This window comes from Prorops nasuta, unplaced genomic scaffold, assembly GCF_024137725.1.
Source record: "Prorops nasuta isolate Cenicafe-Biocafe unplaced genomic scaffold, Cenicafe_Pnas_1.2 PNAS00050, whole genome shotgun sequence".
In the NCBI taxonomy this organism is placed as follows: Eukaryota; Metazoa; Arthropoda; class Insecta; order Hymenoptera; family Bethylidae; genus Prorops; species Prorops nasuta.
Genome location: NW_027116847.1, coordinates 241,472 through 266,191, shown reverse-complemented (window position 1 = coordinate 266,191; position 24,720 = coordinate 241,472). Strand labels below are relative to the sequence as shown.

The 24,720-nt window shown below is 32.2% G+C and overlaps 1 protein-coding gene across 1 annotated transcript; it reads right to left on the bottom strand.

The window, feature by feature from the left end:
• Positions 1 to 58: 58 nt before the first annotated feature.
• LOC136784230 (vasoactive intestinal polypeptide receptor 2-like) lies at positions 59 to 23,974 on the bottom strand. Its single transcript, XM_066744780.1, has 13 exons — positions 23,173 to 23,974; positions 10,846 to 10,910; positions 6,944 to 7,034; positions 4,897 to 5,003; positions 4,681 to 4,839; positions 3,990 to 4,084; positions 3,535 to 3,866; positions 3,264 to 3,394; positions 2,905 to 2,990; positions 2,348 to 2,492; positions 2,006 to 2,264; positions 903 to 1,066; positions 59 to 732 (listed from the first exon to the last, which is right to left on the bottom strand). The coding sequence occupies exons 2-13, from the start codon at positions 10,855 to 10,857 to the stop codon at positions 619 to 621; spliced, it is 1,695 nt and encodes a 564-aa protein (XP_066600877.1). The 5' UTR covers positions 10,858 to 10,910; positions 23,173 to 23,974; the 3' UTR covers positions 59 to 618.
• Between the last annotated feature and the right edge of the window lie 746 nt (positions 23,975 to 24,720).

The window sequence follows — 24,720 nt, the reverse complement described above, 5'->3', positions numbered from 1 at the left end:
ATGAAGGTACAAAAATATTTATTTGATTTATGGATAATCCATCATGTAACTGCTTGGCATGAGGCTGTATAATGTCACCTATTGATTACACAAAATAAATTAAAATGGAAATAGTGCTTTTGGTATGGGGTTTCACATTGAATCTCAAATAATGTTACTTTATAAAAATATTAAGTCTATTGTTTAAAAGTATTATATAAAAAAATGCGACCATTTTATTTGTATAGTTTTTGATCAGGTTTAATTGCAGATTAATTTCAAGTACTTCTTTAATATAAAAGGATAAAAATATATGATCAAATACAGTTTTAAATTCTTGATCGCCATTAGTTAAAAAACGTCTCACACGTTAATTTTAAATATATGTCTTTTACATAGTAACTTCTATGTATACAATAAAATTATTTTTTATTTTAACAATTGTACAGATGGAGATGTTCGTTTGGGTTAAGTGCGCGTGTCTATTATTTAAAAATAAATAATTTGTTACTGTATAATTTCAATAATATATATTCAAATAATTTCTATATCATTTCATACTTTGAAAACGTATGATTTTCGGAAGAAAGGTATTTATAAAGTAACGACGAAAATATAAATACGAGAAACCGCTGTCTATTATTGATTCTCGTTAGAATGGAAATTTTCGAGTTCATAGGCAAGATGACAGTATTCGGAGTCGCTCCATCGGTGACGATCACGAATCGTTACACCCGCGAAAGTCTCTGATCCCTAGATTAAATATATATTATTATTCAAGTAAAATTTTATTGTTGGTTGAAATAACTGCATTTTATATATATAAAAAAAAGTGAAAAGTGAAATAAGATAGAATAATTATAGGATGTTAGATTGATAAAAATGCAAATGGTTTGATCAAAAGAGGTAAGTATTGAACTTACATTTGAGTAGAGGGAAAGCAAAGACTGATCAATATATTTATTACTGAGGTGAGAGTTACTATTAGTAAGCCTATTGGTTAAGCTTTGGCTTCCATTAGTAGTTGTACCAGCAATCTCCAGGTATCCTCTGCTACTTGCTAAACTACATCCTCGTGTTCCGGTATCTGAAGAGTGCACCATGAGGATCAGTGAGATGCAATTTAAGAATCTTTAGGAAAAATAAAGCTACTCGAACAAAATAGGCAGAGAAAAAACAATTCAAGGATGCCCCTGAAATCGTCAAACTGTTACAACAATAAATTTTCATCTACTAATATATACTATACGTATTAAAATTCCTTGCAAGCTTCAATATAGGGAGCTTTGGAATAAGACCGAATAAATTTTAACTCGTATGGAATAATTTGCAAATATACATTATGTATATACATTATTATAAGTCTTTTTTCAATAAAACTGAATAAATTAATAAATCGCTATCATCATTAACACACGCGTTTTCATATAAAAATTTATTTATTCAGTCTTGCTCCAAAATTCTTCGTACTTCTTATGCTTATACTAAATAAGATAAATTAGCTGTATAGCAATAAAGTCGAATAAAAAAAAAAAAGAAAAAATAATTTTACGTATAAACCCTCAAACCGAACACTCTTTCACGGCACCTTTTCTAACTAGACACATGGATCCGTTTGCATCAATATAATTTTAAATGATATAAGACTGTACATACAAAAAAATCTAAAAAATATTTATAGGACTTTCTCAATATCGTAATTAGCTATTTAAATTATTATAATATTCGAAGATTTATTCCGTCATTGTTAATTTAATTATCAATAACATATATCTGAAAACAACATGATCGAAATGCTGTGGACAAAAACGACCTATGCGTTCGTTGCGGATATTAGGAGGGATACGGAAAGCAAAACTAATGAGCGTAGCATAGGTGAGATAAAAAAAACTGAGTTTAGGTGGAACAGGATCAGGAGGAAAAACATTTTGTATTGAAAGGAACGTGACAAGCTTTGGTGGAACCTGTCAAAGCACTAAAACCGGTCACCAGCTTGACGACGCAGTTTGTAAGATTAAAGGGACACCTTGTATACTCGCCGTCGAGTCTGTAGAACGATGGGTGTCTCGATCGTGGGAAAAGCAGGGCCAACACTTCTCCCAACACCTAGCTAATTTCGATCGCTCGTGGTCTTCTTTGCAAGTGCAGTTGCTGCTCAAGTGTTGAGTCGGCCTTGGTTTCCGTTTACCTCTAAAACGCAGGCACTTCCGGCTCCTCCAACATTGCTTGAGCTCCGACCTTACCTCAGCATTTGTAAAACAATACAGAATCGCCACAACACAGCCCTATACACGTACGTATGTATGAATATATGAAAAAACGCTCTCAAAATATTTTTCCTTCAATATGTTCCAATATTTTTGTTTACCTGAAAAGAGGCGAAGGTCTGATCGCAAAATAGCCACAGGATCTCCACCGTCTCGTTTATTCCAATACTGTACGTCATTCCCAGGAAAATTGCATAATGAACCCCGAACAGTGGAACCAGAACTAAAGTGCTTCGTGCCCATTTTCTATAATGTAATTTTTATTTCATCCTTCTTCCTGGAGCAATAACATACATGTGATATTCTAACGAGCGATTTCATGCCCGATGAAGGGAATATCAACAGTAAATGAAATTTGTTTTACTTATTTCGAACGGACCGCATATTCTATCCAGTTGGATTTCAATCCAGATTTTGCTCGAGGCGCAACCCTTTTATGTAGAATTTACAATTTAATGGCATCCGGTTCGTTTCGTCTTGAATAATTTTCGACCAGAATATGAAGACTTTGATAAAGCATGCAACGATCAAAATATTCGAACGAGAGGATTAATAAATCATTTGACTAAAAGTTTGCCAATTTTCAGAAAGTTGCTCCAAGGCTGTTTCGTAATGGCGAGTTAACACGAGATATTGAATAAATAGGATAAAAACTTACTTGTACCATTGCGTTTCCTCGGAAACGGACGACCTTAGTTTGACTAACAGAATTCTCACAATGTTCAGGAAGAGGAAAAAGTTGATCTTGCGTATAATGAAAGAAACGAATTCTGACTTATAATTGTCTGAAGAATTTTTCCATGTGTACAGGGTGTATATTCACCATATCATGGACGTAAAAATTAATTTATCTCAGTTTACTCTATAAAAAATATTAATCGTTTGCAAAATAATTGCGATGCCTTTTACAATATATATATATCTACTGAAAAAAAAAAGATTTTTACTTCCACGATCTGGGGAGAATTAAGGTGTGCACCCTATAGGGTGAATTGAAACAAGACGCGGTATACTTACCACGATGGACGTTACTGTTGGTATCCGTATCAGTAGGAATAAGAAAGGGTTCAAATTTGTTGTCCAACAGTACGTGTCTTCCAAACTAATCCTCGCTATGACCCAAGGTAGAATGAACAACGCAGGTGCACCTGTAAGGCGAATATGGCGTGTACCATGTAGCCAGACGTTATTGAACAAGACGAGAGCCAAGATTTTTTATTCGAATCGATAATGCAAAGCCATGAGTTTTTAGAATATTGTCGTGGATAATAAAAAAGAATGGCGTTACCCCATCCAAGGATGACATATTTGCAGATACGTGTACTGACATCGGTGAAGAGGGCGTACATGACCAAATTGTGCAAATAAAGTCCCTCCATGAAGATCCAAGAATAGTTGGCAAGAAGAGAGTATTGCCAGAAGCTGGTAAACATTTTGCAATGCCAGCTGTTCTCCGCTGTGTCCCTCAGCCAATAGCTCTCGCCATCTTTGATCACTATTTCCGAGGACAATCCGATCCCGAATACGAAGAGAATGTCCTTCAGCAAGGCCATGAAAGCTCGCATCATGAAAGAAACGAACAAATGCATGTGCAGCGTGTTCCGGGGACACCTCAATTTCCTGCACCCATAATTCCAATATATTCATAATTCACATATGTGCGATATATATAACATATAAATATAATGTATATATATATAACATATATATATATATATATTTATATATATGCTTTTTTCTTACTTGATTACTGCTAGAATGGTGAACGCGACAATCAAGGTCAACAAGGACATCGCGTAACCAAGCTTGGATATGATTTTTACAATTGGAACGTATTTCTAGAATTTGCAAGAGAAGCATGACAATCCATTTCATGGGGTTTGACGAGAGAATTGAGCAAAACAGATCTAACTTGAAACTAGAAGATGTAATAAAGTAGTACGTGTCGAGTATTCTGTAAAAATATATCTAAACTCGAGTCAGCTTGATGCTGGAAGAAAGATCACGGTGGGAGTTGAAAAATATTACTAGGAGTTGGAAAATTGTATTTAATAAACAGGAGGCGAATCTATTTCTCTATCTTTCTTCAAAACTTGATTCTTCACTTTCAAACTAAAAGTGTTGCAAAGTGTAGAATATCAGAATTTTTATTTATTCTTGAAAGAAGAAAGTTTTTTTTATTATCACGTTCAAAATCATTATGAAAAACACCATCCATGACGAGAGCCATAATTGGTATAATTTCACACGATGGAATTCGATTTAACTTACAATTACTCTAGAAAATGATTAATTAATAGGCAATTTTCTGTGAATATCATCGATACAAGCAAGAGGAAACTCGATAGTAAAAACTCTAATATATATACTAGCATTGGGTAGATAATCGCTAGATCCTGTATATTTTCAAGTAATTATTACAGTATTTACTTACCTTCAACGTAACGGTGTATTCTACGTGCATATCGGGTACGTCCATTAAGACGGTGACTAATTGTGTTCTGTAACATTGGGTGTAATTGGACCAGCTACTGTTTGTTGCTGAGCTCCAGTACCATTCACCATTTGCCATGCATTGTTTCGTTGCATTAGCCTGAAAATTGTCCATCGAATTGTCCAATGAATTAATTATTGCTTTTTAATGACTTACTAATAAATCGAAGCCGGCGATGTAGTAAGGACAAGGTAGAACAGCTGTTTGATTTGCTTCCGTTGATGGCCAGCACATAATTTCATCCCAGGTTTCAGGACACCACCCTATATAGAAACGGCTTTCAATCAATGTGTGTTTGTCCAGTTATACAAAAACTAAAATTTATAGAAAATATGTGGTGAATTTTTTCAAAGTGCATGAAAAATTCTTATTTATTGCCACTCTGAAGTAAATGTAGCGATAATATATAATGCATGGAGCACTTCGAACTGTTTGCCTCTAACACGTTAAAAATTGCATCCCTTTTAAAGCTATTTTTTTAGAAAAATCGAAAGTTTCAATCGTTTGGTTTTTCTTAAGAAAGATCGAAGCTATACGGTGCGATAAGAGAGAATGGAAGATTTTTAGTTGTTATGTACTCAGAGTACGAACGATTTAACCTTCAGCATTTGTAGAATTTCCTGCAGGACTTTTGGCATTCTACTAAAATATTACTATTTTTTTTATTTGACTCAAATATTCTTTTGGATTTGTTAAAAAATTTGGTAAACGACCTTGGAATCGATTGGTAATATAATTGTGTAATTATTGAATGACTTCTATAAACCTAACACAACAAATAATATAATATAATTTACTTAACATTCATGTCTCTATTGAATATTATTATTGTTAATCGCACAGTAGCAAATTAAACTTTCTCCGAATGAAAGTCCTCTTACTTTTTTATCCTAAAATTTACCTTGCAGTACATGAAAAATACATTCATGAGATGTCTAGGCTTTTTATCCACTTACGAAAAGTATGCCATCCAAAGCTAGCAATATTTCAAGGCTTTTCTCAACGTTTCAGCATGACGTAGTGTTTTCTTTCAGTCTCATAAAGTTTGAAAAGCTGTGAACTTCTACTATCAAGATTTGAAGAGAAAAAATATTGTGAAAAGAGAGGAAGGGTCTGATAAGCATCTGAATGCCCTTTTTAATTTAACTTGAAAAAATGTAGATGCGCTCCACATATACATTTCAATGATTTCATCTGGGGCCTATGGTACAACAATTGCTTTACCAAACAAGAGAGATTGAAGAATACGAAAATTATTCTTTTCTCGCTTGACCTGCGATGAACCGTTTTACAAAATAATATATTGCTTTGCTTTATATATATATATATATATTTCTTTTAACGAGAATTATTTTTAAATTTCAAATGGCAAGGATTTTAGTTAGGAAGTTTCTATAGTATTTAGTTATTAAATGAATATGAACGAAGCTTATATAAAAATGTAAAAAAATTAAATACGGATCAGAGTATATTTTGACGTAATAAAATCGAATGAATCGTGTTCGCAATACGCACCACAATTTAATACAAAAACGATCCAGTGCTTTGTATAAAAATCTTTCAAAATGCTCCGTCCTTCTCAATAATCTAATTTAATTTACGTTATTCGCTTAAACCATTTTTATAATCTTATATAGTTTTCCTTTATTAATGAGATTGTAACGAAAGTTTTTTATTGTTAATAAAAAATTGAAATCTGAAAATAATATGTTTATTATTGCTGAGCGATAAACGAAATGAAAAGACCTCTTCTCAATGTTTTTTTTAATTTTCTACGTTGCACTGTACTTTTTCACTGATTGTAAAAAGATTTTTTTCTATGTGGTACTACTTTTTGTACTTCTGTACTTGTTGAAATTGGAGATGGGTTGGGGATGAGTTTGGCACTGAAATGTGAACAAAACTTCAATATTCTAATGAAAATTTCCGGGATCGTTTTAATATTTGACGAAATCGAGGGGTTTACTAGGACACGTAGGGTAAATATTGAGTGATTCCTCGTAAGCATTCTCGACATTTCGCTTCGACTGCAGCATTGTAGATTTTTTATTTAACTATTACAATAAAGAAACCACTCACCTCTTACCGTATAATAAATACAAAATTATCATTGATTTTTCTTATATAATTACTCGAAATTCATAAGTATGTAAACTTCCAGTATTTTATCCATTACAATTAAACAATTTGCATAATTATTTACCTGAAACAAGTACTGAGGCATTTTGACAACGGGTTGCCTCCATTTCTCGCATCTTTCCCTGGATACTTGGATTGATAAACTCGGAATCATCCTAAAGTTCAACAAAAATACAACTGTTTAGTCTTTGATATTCATGCTTCTTCGACAATTGGATTAACTATGCATTGTTAATTGGAAAAAAGTCCATTTCATTGAGCTGCCAATATTTTTTCATTAATAAGAAGGCCTTGGGATAAGTCTATTCTTTATTATAGGAATACTAATTAATTTTACGAAGATTGATCGTGCGAGATAAAAGATCTTTAATACAATTAGTGACACCCGGTAGATACGGTTTAATTAGTTCAGTTCAAATGAAAAAAAAAAACATCTTGATAAAAGCACAGTTTTCTAGCAGAGCCAAGGCGAATAGCTGACTTCTCATTAGCATTTATTCAATCGAGAGAGGGGTTATGTTTGTTGTGATACGAAGTTTTTCTTGTATAAATTTTTATCATTAAAATTATGATAGATTTAAGATGTTTGGTAAGCAATATCTTTAATGTAAATATATATGCTTGACGAGATTACAAATTTATGTATAATATATATATGGAGGGGGACTATTCCATGCTAAATCACTGGCAGCGGAGAAGGCAATTTTTTATTTTTTGAAACTGTTATACAAACTTCAAAATATTTGTAAATTTTCTATTGAATCTAAAACTTTCGAGACCCTTTTTATTTACAGTAGTATTTTTAGTGAAAAATTATTTAATTTATTTAACTTTAAATAAAAGATTGACTCATTAAAGAAGTAAACATTCACTCAGTTCACTATACATTTTACGTATGATTTGTCTAGAATCCATGAATATACTTAGTGTGTGAGTTATTCTCAAGTTTTCAACGGGTTTGTGAAATTTCTATATTTCATTTTGCAATAGAATTTTTTCGATCGCAGGATCTTTTGCAAACGAGTGAATTTTTCCTGGATGTTTAAGCATATTATAAAGCTGCTCGTATATATAAGTATTTTTTTTTGTAGTGTAGAGTGCACATGCACAAGGAATGTTTCTTCAGTACCTCTTTGAGGTATGAATATCTCTACTTTTATGTTATCCAGTCCTTTGTCATATTCTCACATAAATAACGATGGGGATTTGGAGGGGTTTAGAGCTTCTTTAGACTTTCATTCCATTTCCTTTTAAAATACACATTAAAATTTTTCCTCTTGGCTTTCATTAAATTTAAATACAAGTCTCGAGCATGTGTTCTTGATTAATTAATTACAAGCATAACGTCAATTTTGTCTTTTTACAGTTACTTGTCACACCGACTATTCGCTGTAAACAAACATATTAACTGTACTAGTACTATTTGTATTTCAATTGCAAAAAAAGCTTGTTATATAAGCTACTTTTATTATCAGAAATATATTAGATGAACTAATACTTATCAGATTAAAACTTTAATTTAGATTAAATACATAACACAATTAAAAGTTTATAATAATTTTATCAAAAAAGAACCTATTGAGACAAAATTAAATTTTTACAAATACAACTTTCCATAACAACTTTCATAATTTTTCAATAATAAAATTTTTTCTTTCTTCTACTTATTAACTATTAAGAAAGCGTACAAATTTTCGAGCTCGTTGGTCTGGTATGGTGTATGCTCTCTACTATAGGATCATAAAATGCAAAGAGTTATTTAGCGTAATGCTTATTTCATACTACTAAGAACTTGGCTGATGTCTCACGTTATTATTAACATTTTTGTCTCATAGAAATAAATTTCTGAATACGTTTAAACTTTTATAATTTGAAAGATAATATTTTAAACATTATTTGTACTAAACATTCAAAAGTTTCCATCAAATACATGCATCTAAATTTTTAATTACACAAACTTAAATCCGCCCCATCCTTCCTTTCACTAAACATGAAAGCTCCTTTTCACCTATATAAATTTTCCATAAATTTTCTCATTTCAAATTTTCATCAACAAAAGCACGGATCAATTCAGACTTGAGTTTGTTTCAGAAAAAATATTGATTTGGCTTTAAATCGTTTCATCCGAGATTGCAACTCTTTGAAACAGTTTGCCCTTTTATATGTAGATATATAAAAGTTAAAAAAGTAATAAATTTTTATTAAGATATTTTAAGAGATTTTTGAATTACCGATGAAGAAAAATGCGAATTGCGGTGAAATTATTGCAGAGTATTGATGAAATTGCACACCCGCGCGATAAAAATGAAATTTGGAGTCACACTTTCGATCGCGGGTATAAAATTTGAAAAAAAAAAAAAAACGTCGCAACAATTGGTTCGAGAAAAAAACAAGATGACGGAGGGATATCGGAATGGGAGAACCCCTGCTGGCACAAATCCGAAGACGGAACAATATATATCATATTGAATTTTTACAGAAAAACGCTTTTCAACTTTACCGCACACACTGCACTTCACTATTATAACAAATTTTGACAGAAATAAACGATTTTAATAGCACTTGTCACTTCACTTCGGTATTATATCGTATTTTACGAGAGTTTTTGATTATTAATTGGAAAAAGTGCGAATTTCGACGAAATTATTGATGAAAAGTGGTGAAAATGCAGGCCCGCGCGATAAAAATGCGAATTCCGGCCACTTTCACTCGCGGGAATAGAATTCGAAAAACCGTCGCAACGGCGGATTCGAAAGATAGAAATAAAGATGGCGGAGGGATATCCGGGAGGGGAGAGAACATGCCCGGACAAATGCGAAAACTGGTCGAAGCTTGTTTTTAGTGAGGCGTTATATTGTAATAAAGAAATCTGAATTTTCTTAACTTAAAAAAATCTTGAATATAGTAACTGAGTAATATACATATATTTAATATATTTTAGTATATAATGACAGCTAGATTTATCGATGATAACAGTAACACTTAATCAGAAAAACAAACTTTAAATTTGAAAAAAATTGGCGTTTCGCTAATAAATCGAACACTGCAATTTTCTCAAGAGCTCGTTCAAGATAAACCTAGTTTACAAGCGGTCGTAAACTGTTTCACGCTCCGCATTATAATGAAAAAGTACGAAAATCTACAAATAAGCAGTTATGAGCCATTAATTTTTTTACTAATAGTTTATCTATTTTTCAATTCACTTAAATATATTGCAGTATATCATTAGATACAGTATTTATATAGTAAGATAAATAATTATAAATAATACATTGCTAAAGTTGTGGAGTTTGTGCTTAAAAATAGCATCACTTTTTCACCAGTTTGTTTCACTTGATTACAGACCAAATATTAGCTCGTCATTGTTTGGACTATAATGATAGAAGACCATAATATATTTTGGTATAATTTTTTTTATTTTAAATTAATTGATCTCGTAATAGTAGAGACAAATGTTAACGAAAAGGGTATACTATAAGATTTCTATCATTTTAAGAGATGATTAAGAGCTCTGGTAGTACCAAAAGCCTATATCCATCAATTTATTGTGTATCTTATCTAGTGACTTAATTATGTGTATCGATATAATAAGATTGATAAAAAAGCTCGTTTTATAATTACGTAGTTTTAATAGAAAGCCGTTTTTTATACTGGTATGAATGTACAGTTATCTAGTTGGCCATTCGCAAGTATCTCAAACCCCATATATCTATACTATGTACCACCAAAGATCTAAATTGTTCTCTAAAGGCAGCGTTAACTTTTGGCAAACCTAACATGTGTGATCATGCAAAGCTAATATACGTCGATAAAACTATACAATACAGATATTACTTTAATATGTACATATAGCGAGTTCACTATTCGCGCGCGCGCATCCTACTCTTCGCTCTTCCCTACTTTACATAATTTTTTTTGCTAAATCAACCAGAAGAGCATTAAAAAACACAAAGTTGTTTCACTTACGTTTGAGTTCATTTTTCTTGATTTCTAAGAAAACTTTTGTGCTTCCATTAAAATCAGTTTAGAATCTGAAACAAAAAAAGACAACTATTTAATAGAAGGACGTTAAATAATTATGTTATTATTGTTATTACAAGAGCTTGAATAATGAAGCGTAAAATATTTGTGGTGATCTTCGAAGGAATTCCCTCGCAAAAAGCGTTAAAGCTCTACAGATGTTTCCCATTCAGTTGCTATCCACACTTTAAGCGCTTTAAGTAGTGCAAGAGGTGAGATCAAGTTGAGTATTACTTTGTTTAGATGGAAGAAGCAGCTTAGACATTTTGGCAATGAATTGAAACAACAGAAAAATCACTTCTTAATTTAATAATACCTTCTAATAATAATGTAATTTAAATAAAATAGGCAATTTATTGCCTACTTTACTCATTGATTTTTTTAGAATAATATATGATTAAACTATTAATCACATCTCTAATTTTTAGTTGCTTGAAAAATTGGACATATAATTGTGTAAAGTAGTTGAGAAATTCGAACATACATAGTGTTATATAAGTAATTATTATTGACGATCGGCACACCCATGCTTATCAATTGATTATCCGAATATTGAAAAAACGAAAAAACTACGCCTTCTTATTTCTTGGCCTCCATCATCACCTTCCTCTCATTACTCGTTCAGTTTAATCATTCTAGTGGCGATCGATCAGTAATAGGATATTTTCGTAGTATGAAACAAATGCTTCATCGCACAAATTAGTCATTTTCATAATTCCTAAGAGTATCATCTTCCATCTACACTCATTTCCTTTTTCCTAGATAATTTATTTTTCTAAAGAAACCTTGGTCATTTTCTTAGTATAATATTTTCATATAAATTAATTAAAAAATAATTTATGTTTCACACCTGTTGTGATAAATAATGTTTTACTTGATTGAAAATTGAAATAAGTGGCTTAAGGGATCTATCAATTTGCAAGGATCTAATGCAATTTTAACGAGCTTCCTTGGTCAACTCGTCTATCATTTTATTTGATAATAAAGCGAGGCATTTTAGCAATCGAGTCGTACAAACAGACAATCGCAATTAAAGCGAAAAATTATCAACTTGATAAGAATAAGGGGATAATAAGTTTGAAAGGAAAGTTGAAGAATCCATAGCGATCTCTGAAAATAAGTGTCGGGAACTTAATCGTTCAATTAGTCTGGTCAGTTTTTGATCTGCGTAATTTGCGGTGATGAGCCAAGGTCAACAGTAAGTGCAAACAATTAAATAGAGAGCCTAAGACTCTGCGTTATAAATTACGTTTGTTAACTTTAGTATTAATAATTATTTTTACTTAGGAATTTTGTCAATTATTTATATGGCATTCTTATTAAAAAAAAAATAATTGTAATGCTTGTCACAGATGAATAATACCAGTCTACGTAATATTGAAATATCATTGTCCCTTAATACGTCCGTCAAGCTGAAGATTTCTCCTGTTGTAAAAAAAAGAACGTTTAAGAGAATACCTATCTACATGCTTTTAAGATTCATAAAGATCGAATAATGGATCATGGATAACCTTTCAACGATGAGCCATATTTTTATTATACAATCAAGAAATATCGCCGATTTTTTATAATTTTATATTCGAGCAATATACATTTATGTTAATAAAATTGCAGTAATTTTTCGAGATTTTTACTACATCATCTTTTATTTACCTTTAAACACATTGAAAAATGTTTCAGCTTGAAGATTCGAATATTTGGATACCGGTGAATTTAGCGGTATAATTATCACCAGCTTATACAGGGTTACTCAAGTTTGACCCAAAGCTAGCTAGGACACGTAAAAATATAGATACTTATTTTGATATTTGTAAGAGATATCAGTTTTCTTCAATTTAATGTTTTTGAAATTCCTTTTTATTCAGGTTCAAAAAAATATTAGGTGAAAAATGTATATTTTTTATAGTTATTAAGATAAAATAACGCGCTTTAAACTGAATTACAGTAAAAATTCTGTTCAGATATATTGACATAAGGCCATCGCTTTTACTGGTACTCATTATTTTCCCTTTATTAAAATATATTTAGAACGTTATCCAAATTGCATAGATTACAATTTCATTATATTTTTGATATACATCATATCAATATTCTTTTAAACCCAATATGCAGAAATGAGTGTTGATTTTGACAAGAGGTGAGGAAAAATCAAATAGAACAATGTAAAATTTTCATCGATTTGCACTGAATCACCTAGCAGGGACAATCTATTTTTCTGCATTTTGCAGAGCAGCATAAATAAATCCCATCCTCGTTCGAGAAGCGAGTTCGAAAGTCGCGTCGTTGAGCGAACGAGCGTGACCGGAAATTCCCTCAGTATCATCATAAAATTATTCCGTGCTTATTGCATTCCTCGTCGGCCACCATCCACTTTGCCGACAAATCTTTTTCATTCCTGAAGAAATTCGTGACGATAGAGAACAATCGTCGAGCATAATCGCAGTCTCTAACCTATTAAACTAATTAGGTTTCCTTGAATGACTTCTACTCGATAGACTCTAAATGCGATAAAGTTTGAGGGGTAAAGAAAAATCATTGGATTTTAGTATCAAGATTTTATTTTATTTTATTAAAGAAATAGAAGGTAAGAGTAAATGTGCGGAGACGAAGATGACGAATTGTGTCGAAGGGAAGTTTGAAATTAAAGAAAAGGGTTGTCGCATTTAAATTGGCGTTGGGCTTAAGTATGATGGGTGCATGGTGAAACGATGGAATACAGTACACAGGATGTAGTTGTAGGAGAGGTAGAGGCTGCGTGGCAAAGTTCAATTGTTTCGGGATTTCCGGTAGATGCGAGCGTTAGGGATAAAGGTGCCTAAGGGAGGCGAAGTGGAAGCAGTGCAATGGTCACTGCTCGTTGGTCGGTTGGTGGGGGACAATGGTCACCGCTCGTGTCTATCGGCTGACCTATTTTGACTTGTATCGTGCGGTGAAAACCCACAAGTGCGGGCCACCGGCTTCGGAAAATCCATTCTTGCTTGGCAAATCCGACAAATACAGCGAAATATCTCACTGCTGCTTGATTCAAAGCCCCTATTTCTAGAAAGGTCCTCCTCTCACTTAACAAAACCCTCGCCGTCACTCTACAACACCGCCGATCGAAACTCGAGATTGCACCTAAATCTATCAGGCTTTACTATCCCCGCACACATTTATGTGGCTTTCCGGTGCCCAGCAACGCGTAAAATGTTTTTTATCTCGTCACATCTTACTCATGCCCCTATCAACTCCACTAAATTACCATCCATAACTCAAATTCACCCCGTATTTTCTTTATTATTATTTTACTACACTCACATTTCATATCATACGGATTCGATAACAATCGTTCCATCTGGATTTTAACAGAAAGAAATTTATTAATAGTAGATTTAAACTATCAAAAAATTTCTGTTTAATATTTAAAACGTTATTAAAACTATACTTTTCGTAGCGATAATTAATTGGAGCAATGAATATTTTTAAGTTTGTTTAGCAGTCGATTTTAGAGTTTATTTTCATAAATATCGTATTACTTATTAAGTATATTAGGAACGCAGGAATGCATGCTTTCTTCGCCGTATAGATAGAACAAGAGCCTGGGGCTGTTGGTGTATACACGCGGAAGCTGTTAGCGATAAGGCAACAGAAATTGGCCCGGTTTACCTCTGTTATGATCTCCTTAAGCTTCCTCGTAAATACCGACTGGAAACAATAAAAGCTATCGTGTCTTTCGACCTTGAAAGCTTACACTGTAAACCCATCGGGCCATCGGAAACTTATTTGAAATTTATTTTAGTTTTCCACTGCATACGTGGAGAATTGTACATAAGAAATTTACTTGCCAACTATAACACTTTTATCTCAACTTATTTATTTTATTTCAAAAGAAAAGTATGAATTTTTGAACATTTTTGCACGTACGCCCTTCTATAAATCTTCCGATACACCGAAATATGGATCAACGCGTTTATTGTTTTCAAAGCGTCAGACAAATGTTGCGCATAAAAATATTTTAATGATTTATATAGACAACTCGATCAATAGTTGAATAATCTGATGACGTAGATTAATTGGCACAATTTAACAGAGCACCGGGTATATAAATCTAATTTGTGCTTCCTTAGCTCGAAGCTTTACTCCTTATTAGGAAGCATCGTATGCAAGATTAATATTATTCTGATATTTCCCAAACATTCCAATCAAGTACGTCAGGGGTGAAGATTGGTCTCGCGGCAGTATCTATATTGATAAAGCAAACTGGAATGTTTAGGAGCATAGTCAAATAATTATGCATAGACATGGCAACTATTCAATAAAGCATTACTTGGAAATTTCATGTATCACGAAGGCAAATAGCATACATCTATAATAAATCTGCATTTTGGACACAGAAAGCTTGATATGTAACTGCCATTAATTAGCAAATAACAAAATTTATAAATAACTGAAATGAAATTTCAATTTGTATAAATAAAAAAAAATCGAAAAAAAATTATTTGTACAAAGTATCAAAGAATTTATTGCACTGACGCATCGCTGAATTTGGAATAATTAAACGTTACGTCTGATGGTATGGAAATTAGGATTAAACGTGGAGGGTAGAAGTACGATAAGAAATTATAGGACGAGGAGGAGCAAGTTAAGACGCATTGAGGAAAGTTGGTAATAATTGACGAAGTTATAGAAGTCGTTGAGATGACTTAATAGGTGTTGGTGAAAAGTGAAGCGTTTGTCAGGACGTTAGGGCGTTTCCGGTTCACACGAGAAGACGTGTTAAAATCGGACGAAGACTTTTTCTGATGATTACACGTAACTGGAGACTCGGCATTAATTTCAGATATATCGGACGTGGCGTCTGTTAGCAGGGCGTCTCGACGCTGCTAGGCGCCGCGCGCCGCTAGACAAGCTGTTAATTAACAGACGATGCACATCTACTCCTAAACCTAATTAATCATTCGCAGTACAAACAATAATTTATTCCTGCTCACTGCAACAGTCTTCACTCCTACTTTACTCTTCTTACCTCAAACTAACCCTCCAGCTACTAATTATATACTCGTCAAATTTCCAACTTAATTACTAATCTGACGAAGGAACTTTGCAAGTTAATTAAATACCAAATCTATTATTTCTGTATATCATTAATAGACAATTTAGAGAATGATCTTATATCAGACCGGAATTCGGTAAAAACTGCAGTTACAAGTTTGGCACACATTTTTTGCGAAATCACAATTGAAATTCGCATGAGAAACATTCTCATTAAATTTTCTAAGCGTTGAGTGTAATTCAAAGGTTTTTTTTTCATTGTTGTATTTGCTAGGAGTGTGTCAACAGGGTGTGTAAACCACGAGCGAAATGATCATGGATTTGTATGGTTTCACATCTGCCATTGTAAATATTGACTCTTACCACTTGCACGAACACGAAATGAGCGATTTTATTACCACGAATTAGCTGTACAGTAAAACAGTTTATCCTTGCGATATTCGTGGAAAGATTTCTTCATTAAGTGGGTTAATTAATAAAGTGATAATACTGTTAGTGCGTAGTCGTATACTTTTTCGAAAACTGATTAATTCGAATGATTGATGTATGAATCAAGCACACAAATGGCCAGAGTCGATTAAGATTATACACCTATAGATATACAAATAAGATTATGCATCATCATTTGTCAGAAAATTCAATTGAAAGACTATACGTAGATAAATATTCTGGAAAATTAGCAATACGGCAGCTAATGATTTTTAGGAATTCATAATTTTCTAGTTAAAATTATTACAACGTGTTAAAGAAGTCGTATTTTTAACGTTGAAGCTTCGGTATCAGTATTTCTCAATATTGTAAAATGTTAATATTTAACGTATTAGCACGTTGGGATGCATAACCTCTGAATTATATTAATAGTATGGTGTTTTATTTAGTGAGAATGGTACGCGGTGATAGTGCGATGATGAGAAATAAGTTTCTTTCAAAGCTTTTCGATCAATTAGAGCTTATTAAGTTTGTATTGTCTCCGTTTCTTCGAGCCACGAGAGAACCACCACACTACTTAAGTAGTAAATTACGGCAGTTTCAAGCCGAGGCGAGGGACAAGACAGGGTTGGACAAGCGTGTTTACGAAAATAGAAAGCTCCGCTTCGAATGGCTTTCAAGATAAAGCGCAAACACGGATAAACTACTTATATGCACGCGATTTTCTTCCCACCTTATCCTCCTCAAACTACGTCAATAACGATATCTACCTTTGTTTCACCATAAAACTGTTACACTCGCAGCTAAATGAATCCCCATTTAACTCCTTTCCTCTCCTCTCTATAGCACCTCAAATGTTATTCAATATTCCAAATGTCAATTTTTCCTTTGATCATCGTTCAAATATATAGTATATGTATATATGAAAATGTTTAATAAAGTTGAGCTTATGTATATTGACATTTCACCATTTTCCCTCAATTTTTCACATGGTGAATCTTTTTTAAAATGTTACACCTTGTTGATTGGGTTAAATTAAAGGGAGATAAATCACACGAGAAGAGATGATTTTAATTTTCTCGTGAGGTTAAAAAGATTTCTTTTCGTAAAGTTGAGATTCTTTTTACAAGTTCCTAAGTCGTAATATGATATCTGTGAAGTTAGAATTATTAGTTTCTCTACTAAATAGATTTGTAAAACATTGTACCAGTGAAAAAACTAAACAAATAATACTTAAAATTCATTTTATAAATTAATATATTGTTCTACTTATATAATTTTTATTTTTCCTTAGTTTTCACTGTAACAGGGTGCATTTTTTTGTATCTTATAATACAATTACTATAAGAATACAATATATTTAAGAATAAGAAAGCATCACACACACACATTAGGAGTAATCTGTTTAACTTTTGCTTCTCTGAATGTGTGTGTTTTTATCATCGAAGTTTATTTTAGGATATACGTATAATGACGTTTTAAAATAGTTGAAGTGGATTTGAGTAATTTTATTTGTTGATTGGTACAATGCGGTTAGAGCCTCGAATAATAAAAGCTAGGGAGGCTAACTTCCCAGACTTTGTAATATGCCCCTGAGGAGGATCTCAGCCAAAGCACGAAGGAGAAGAACTAGTCTTATGGTAGCCATCCTGGGAGCAGCACGTGCCGTTTATGGAGGAATAAAATAATATGATCAACCGGCAAAAAGTTAAACAGATGTTCCCATTAACTAAGGCCATTGTAAAAGCGCGTTTCATTAGACGAAGAAAACAAATATTCCACAATAAAGACCTCAAAGTGACCGACTGATAATATTCTATCATAAAATGCTGATTACTTTAGCAAATTGCATGGACATTGCTGTATAGTACGCAAATTCTTTCCATTTAATAATAGTTCTTAATCAAGCTGCAGTGGAAAAAGCATAATTATAATAATATAATTATGCACACCATATCATACATAATCGTTATCATAAACATATTTCACGGTTATTTTTACTGATTATAAAAACAGACTGATATTATTTTACAAAATTTAATAAAATTCAATCGTGTAAGTATTTTTAGGATTTGCTGCAAGCTTTAAGTTATAGTTAATTGGAAGTTGATTTATGACTAGGTGCGATATTTTCATCAATTTTCTGGAGGGGACGTAATAATTATTGGATAGGGAATTACTCGTGATTTGACAATAAAAGAGTTTAGCTCTTATAAAATGTTTCATTAGCATGCGACTATACTCAATCGAAATCAAAAGGAACCAACTTGTCTTCTTCGAGAAGAATGCTTGTCACAGACACTTTGGACAGACATTTTTATTCATTGTCAATTAGTACCACTTTAGCAAATATATTTATATATCCTCTTTTTTCTAAACACAATCGAAACTCTTGTGGCAAGTAATGTTTAGTTTATATCTTTATGTTAATTCTATAATAATGGCGTCTTGAAATATTAAATGATAAAAGAAACACTTTTCACATTTAATTTAATTAACTTAATATTCTTAACTAGGATGATTACAAGAAGTCTACTATTTATAAAGAAAGAGGACAGAGGGGAATTATTGTGTGTAAAGATGAGTATTAAAAGATAAGAATAGTACATCAGCTGTTCATTCGATTAGCAAGATTTTTATAACTAAAATACTTACGTCAGATCTTTCAAATTATGTATAATTATAGTTTAAAATGAACTTCTTTTTAGCTTTTTCCAGAAATGTTAAAGTTCAGTGCTTTGAACTTTACGATATAATTTCTAAATCAGTTAACGACAAAGTGATAAAGCTGTTTTGTAAACATTTGTGAACAAAAATATTCAATGCGAAATAGGCTATCAAATAGAAACTTGGAAAAAAAGAAATAAGAATGTGCTAGATCATGTAGTTATACCTGATGACTGCATGTGATTTCAAAAAGCTTTTTGGCTTAACATTTTTTGGTTTATGATTTCATGATATAATTTTTTTCGTTTAAGGAGCAAGGGGTATTATTGTAAGCCTCGGGCAAGGATGGGCCTTAAAATGTCCTTGATGTTACATCATCGGTCACTGCTAATTGCCTTACTTTGTCACGTCGTCTCTTAATTAATTCGGCATTTACACTCAACAAAGGCGTAAGCTCTTCTCAAATACGCTTTATGTCTCATTTACCTTAAGTATTAACTGAAACAGATCCTGACCTTAATCCCCTCCTATAATCTTGGATTAATATAAGCACTTTGTTATTTATTTTTAATCTTGCAACACTTCACTGTAATTTTTTGCTCGAAGAGAATTTATCGTGCTGCAGTGTGCGCGTTCGTATGTGTGTGACTCGGAATTTTTATCAATGAAAACCTGAAACGTCAATATTGTCGTAAAAAATTCTTCCCCTATAAAGATAGAAATTATATAAAGTTTATGAATATTTTATTAAAAACAGGTCATTATTAATAATTTAATATTTATCACACAACATTATTCCTGTATATAAGTGTTTAATTAAACAGTAATACGATTAATTACATAAAGTTAAGCCATTTATTAGCTCAGCTGTGCGCAATAAATTTTTATTAAATTATTTACGTTTCTTTTTTTAATACAAGGCGAAAGAAAATATTTTGAACGAATTCTTATAAAAAATTTAAAGCACTGCAGAACGATTCGTTATCTCATGAATTATTTATGATCAAGGTCACAAAGTTTTCTCGAGGTTCGAATAATTTAACAGTATTTTCGACAGTTTAGTCAGACCTTTTCTCGTCACGATGCACGCGTGAGATGGATTCGTGAAAAGTCTCTCAGCGAAAAATTAATCGTTATTTTCACGTCGAAATTTGTTAAGTTCGCCTTAAAATCTATTATTTAGTATTTGATGTAAATCTCAGCATCTTTGAATGGATCTTGATGTATAGTAATTTATCTAGATTCAATGTAATAAAAAGGCATCCTCACACGTGCATAATTGAAGAAAAGTAATTTTTGCTCATTCCTAAATGGAAGTAGAAATCTTGATAGAAGCTTCATTTATCCATCTGTTACCAGATTACACAATTTTTCACATAATACCCATTAAAAGGTCGAGGTCTAATGCAATTTTTTCATTCACTTATTTCAATCTTATCAGACCCCACCCACTTTCATTATGCACTCGCTAAATTGTCCCGCGACAAATCGATGGTAATTAACGCTCACTGATGAAATTAGAATCCATGCCATGAACTTTTATCGCACGGCTAAACCACCGGAGCAAAAAATGTTCTTCAAGTTTTGTTGAAACTCGGAATTATGTTTAACCAAATCAAAATTATTATTTTTATTTTCCAAGCACGTCTCTACTCGTATAAAAAAGTCAAAATTTCCCTCGATGATAAAATTACATTTTTGGAAGATTATTAAAGATATGAATCCATATATAGACAAGGAGTGTAAAAGATTAATTTTTAGAAATATATTCAGTTTCGATCAATAGGTATATTACATATAAAAATACGTAGTAGATGAAAATTTCTTGCTTAAATAAAAATGTGAGATAATTAAATTATAATTTCAGAGGATACAAAATAAATTTGTGACTAGTAAAGGCGGAGAAATACTATATATATATATATATATATATATATATATATATATATATAGGGTCCATTATAATTGAAATAGAGACAGAAGAGACGCTGAGGGCTCCATTTGAAAGTCGACAATCATCTACGCACTAAAAATAATAGCTTGAGGCTATTGATTTATGAAGAAATTAAATGCTCTTTAAAGGGGGCATAATATTGTAGGATCGAGACACGGGGTTAGGTACTTTTTCTCGCCTCACACTTGTTGGTTGCAATGCCTGCTATAATATAAGAGGAATACTGTTTAAAATATAAGGAATTATCTCCGAAGATCCTAGGCGAGTCTCGTACTAGTTTGTTTAGCTGGATTTGTCTATTTGCCATTCGTATTTGAGTCGGGAAATTGATGGAGCTTGCATGACTGCGGTGAATTTCGCTGGTATCTTTCCTTTTGCAAATTGCATTTGCAGCCATGCATTTCAGAGAATTAGAATTTTGCCACAACGCGTGTTAACGCTCGATCCAGGCGTGTTTACCGTTCGTGATGAACACCGTGAATTTTCCGGATGCGAAGAGTCAATTCAGTTATATGCCACGACTTTCGGAAACTTTGTTAGGCCAATATCGCTATTTGCTTGGGAAACTGCACTAAGCTTCAGGGCACTCTTGCTGCAGCTATTTAAAAAGGAGGGGGAAAAAATGTATATATAGTTGTTGTTTAATCTTGTTTGAATCCTGATTCTTTTTAAAGCATCTCCACCTCTAATTATAAAATACAGATTGTTTTTAAATTAAGACGAACCGACCGAATAATAATATAACATTTTATATATATGATATGTCTGAACATTGAACTATTATCCTTTAGATGCTGGCTGTTCATTTCATTAGTGTAATTATTATTATCATAATAGAATTGTGTAACGTTACGATGTTTAAATTATAATCTACAGTGATTTTAGTGGATCAAATAACTTCGACATTTATAGTTTTAACGACTAAACGTTTTATCCAATAAATTTATGTGAAGCTGCTAATGATAACATTTTTCATATTGGCAATAAAGTATGATCGATGAGTGAAAGTTTAGTCTGATATTATTAAAAAGTTTTATCGTTGGAGCAGCAAAATATGTGAAGGAATGCAATTTGATTATTACGTCGATCTGTGCAGAAGATATTTCTGCTTTCAATCACTAACGTAAATTTGTGCGAAAGCGTTGCTGGTCACTGATACCATTATTATAAATCCTCCTTGAATTTAACTTTCTCTCCATAAAAGCCTTTCGATAATGTCTGAAAATTAGGGATTTATATTTTCAGTTATTAATTTCCCTATTTATAAATATTTAACATTTTTATTCCTAGTAAATGGTTCTCAATTGTATAGCCTTCTTGTTATACTTTTCCACTTTACTTTTATTACAATAGTTTGTGCATAAAATAATTTAATTCCTTTATGTTGAATATTTTATTAGGTAATCATTCTCAGTATTTTCAGGGATTTTTACATTGAAACAATGTTAATTAAATTTATAAATAAATGTCTTATGAAATGTGCGAGTAAATCACAAAGCTTTGATGTTTATTCTTGTTATAAAATATCCATTATGGATTATTTATATTTTATATTTAAATAAGCTGAACGAATAGTGTGCAAGTAAAGCAACAGGTTGTTAATGTAACAAGCAATATTAGATGCTCATTTTTACAAAGCTCTGACATTTTAAGGGGATACAATGTTATAAAGTCAGACAGATCAGTAATACCAGCACAATATCAAACAGAAATTTACATTGAAATAGATAATATTGATCAGTAGATACATCCTATTCCATAGAAATAACGCAGATACGTAGAAATAACACTATGTGTAAACCAATTAATCTTTCATCTGTAAATCAACAATTTCTGTCAGAATCGAGTTTACTGATAAGATTCATTCTTAAACCTTGACTGCCAATAATAATAGAAGTAACACAAATACTTTCCTTAAATCGTTATAAACAATAAATTTATCTGACAAACATGTTTGTTTTACAATGAAAACTTTGACAAACGGTCTTCAAGTGCATTTTTAATTTGACTAATGTTCTCAGTGTTAAAAAAATAATAAATATTACGTATGACAATAATGATTTATGAAGCTTCTGGCCAAGCGCTGTTATCATTTTCAATGATAATAGAACATCCTTTTTGATAATAATTAATGACCATTGCAATCAAGAGAAACAATTAGAAAAAATATGTTATAGAAAACAAAGACTCACGTTTTAATCATTTGTAAAGTTGAAAGTCCTATAGATTGTAATTTTCTTGCCGAAATATAACACTTGTGTGTGTGGAATTATCGTCAAAATAAACTGATTATTAATAAACTAGTTGCGATATCAGCACATTTTAAACAAAAGTTATTTCCAGTAAACAAATATTGGACAGCATAAAAATTTCATAATCATTTGAGTAAACATACATAAATTACTCTTGTCTATAATAATTTTTTTTCTTCGAACTGACAAAAACAATACCTTCTTTCGTTCGCTTTTTGTTCTATTTAAACACAACAATCAAATCATTTTTGCGAAAACTACAAAAATTAACTTAAAAATGATACTTTATTATAGTTTATCCAAATGTGCTACGTCTTTCTCGACCAATAAGATTCTCATTTCTTTGCTTTATCACAACTATTCTCTTTAAATGTATCAGGGACTTTAAATTATAAGTAAAATATTAAAAAAAATAATAATTAACCGTAGTTTTTCTTATTATTGAACACCGAGCCTCGTTCTAGACGAGATTTTAGTTCTTTTCATTAATTGTGTGCGTAAGATAGAGATTTCAACAGATTTGAAAATTGGCTGATAAGAGGCATGCGCGTAAAGTTAAATTACGAGAACTGTGCCGGGTATTTAGATTGTTTTGGTACGAGGACATGCGATGATTTTAATTATCATTACATTGATGAGAGATGAAAAAAAGAATTGAGCACGTCCGTCGTTGAGCGACGGTTTAGCGCAACTGGCATTGTCAGACAAAACGTATCGTTGAATCTTACGCATGTCCGTCCGATTTGCGAGTCTCTCGGTCTCTCTCTCTCTCTGCCTCGCAGGTTCTACGCAGGCTCTCCCTCTCCTACTCTACCTCCCTCCACCCCCACCCGCGCATCTCCAGCAAAGTCTTTCATCGTCCTACTCCATCTATTTGATCCACACAGTTTGTCTTTCCACCCACATCCTCTTTTCCTCCTCTCCTTATTTCTCTCCGTAATCGCCAACTGTTGCTTTTGTCATTCACCTCGAGCATCCCTGCAGACCTGCAACTGTCCTGTATTCTTGATGAGCACGTTTCTCTTGCTCCAGTAAAAAATTCAAATTTCTGATAAAACTCGACCAAACTTCACACTCGTGTAGTTGCCATACGAATATAATTGTTTGCTACATCATTCATCTCTATATATGGTAACTCTTGAGCTATTTATCTATACATAGCAAACGTGCAAAGTAATTTGCATGTCCATGTTAAACGTCTGATGAATCGTCGTATTATTGAATATTTCCTATAAATTAAGTAGAAATTTATTTATCACTAATGAAATTTTTGGCAAATATCATCAAGACTGATTAGCTTGTTTTAGGTATTATTTGTTCAACAGCGCGGCATTGGCGTTATTCCAGCATAGGAACAAATGTTACAGAGAAATAATAAAACTGCGATAATCCGGTGAGCAATGTGAGTTCCGAGATGCCAGCTGTGTCAGTAATGGCTTGGTGCATTAGGGGAACACAAGTATCAAAGCTGCAGCGGAGATGAGAGTT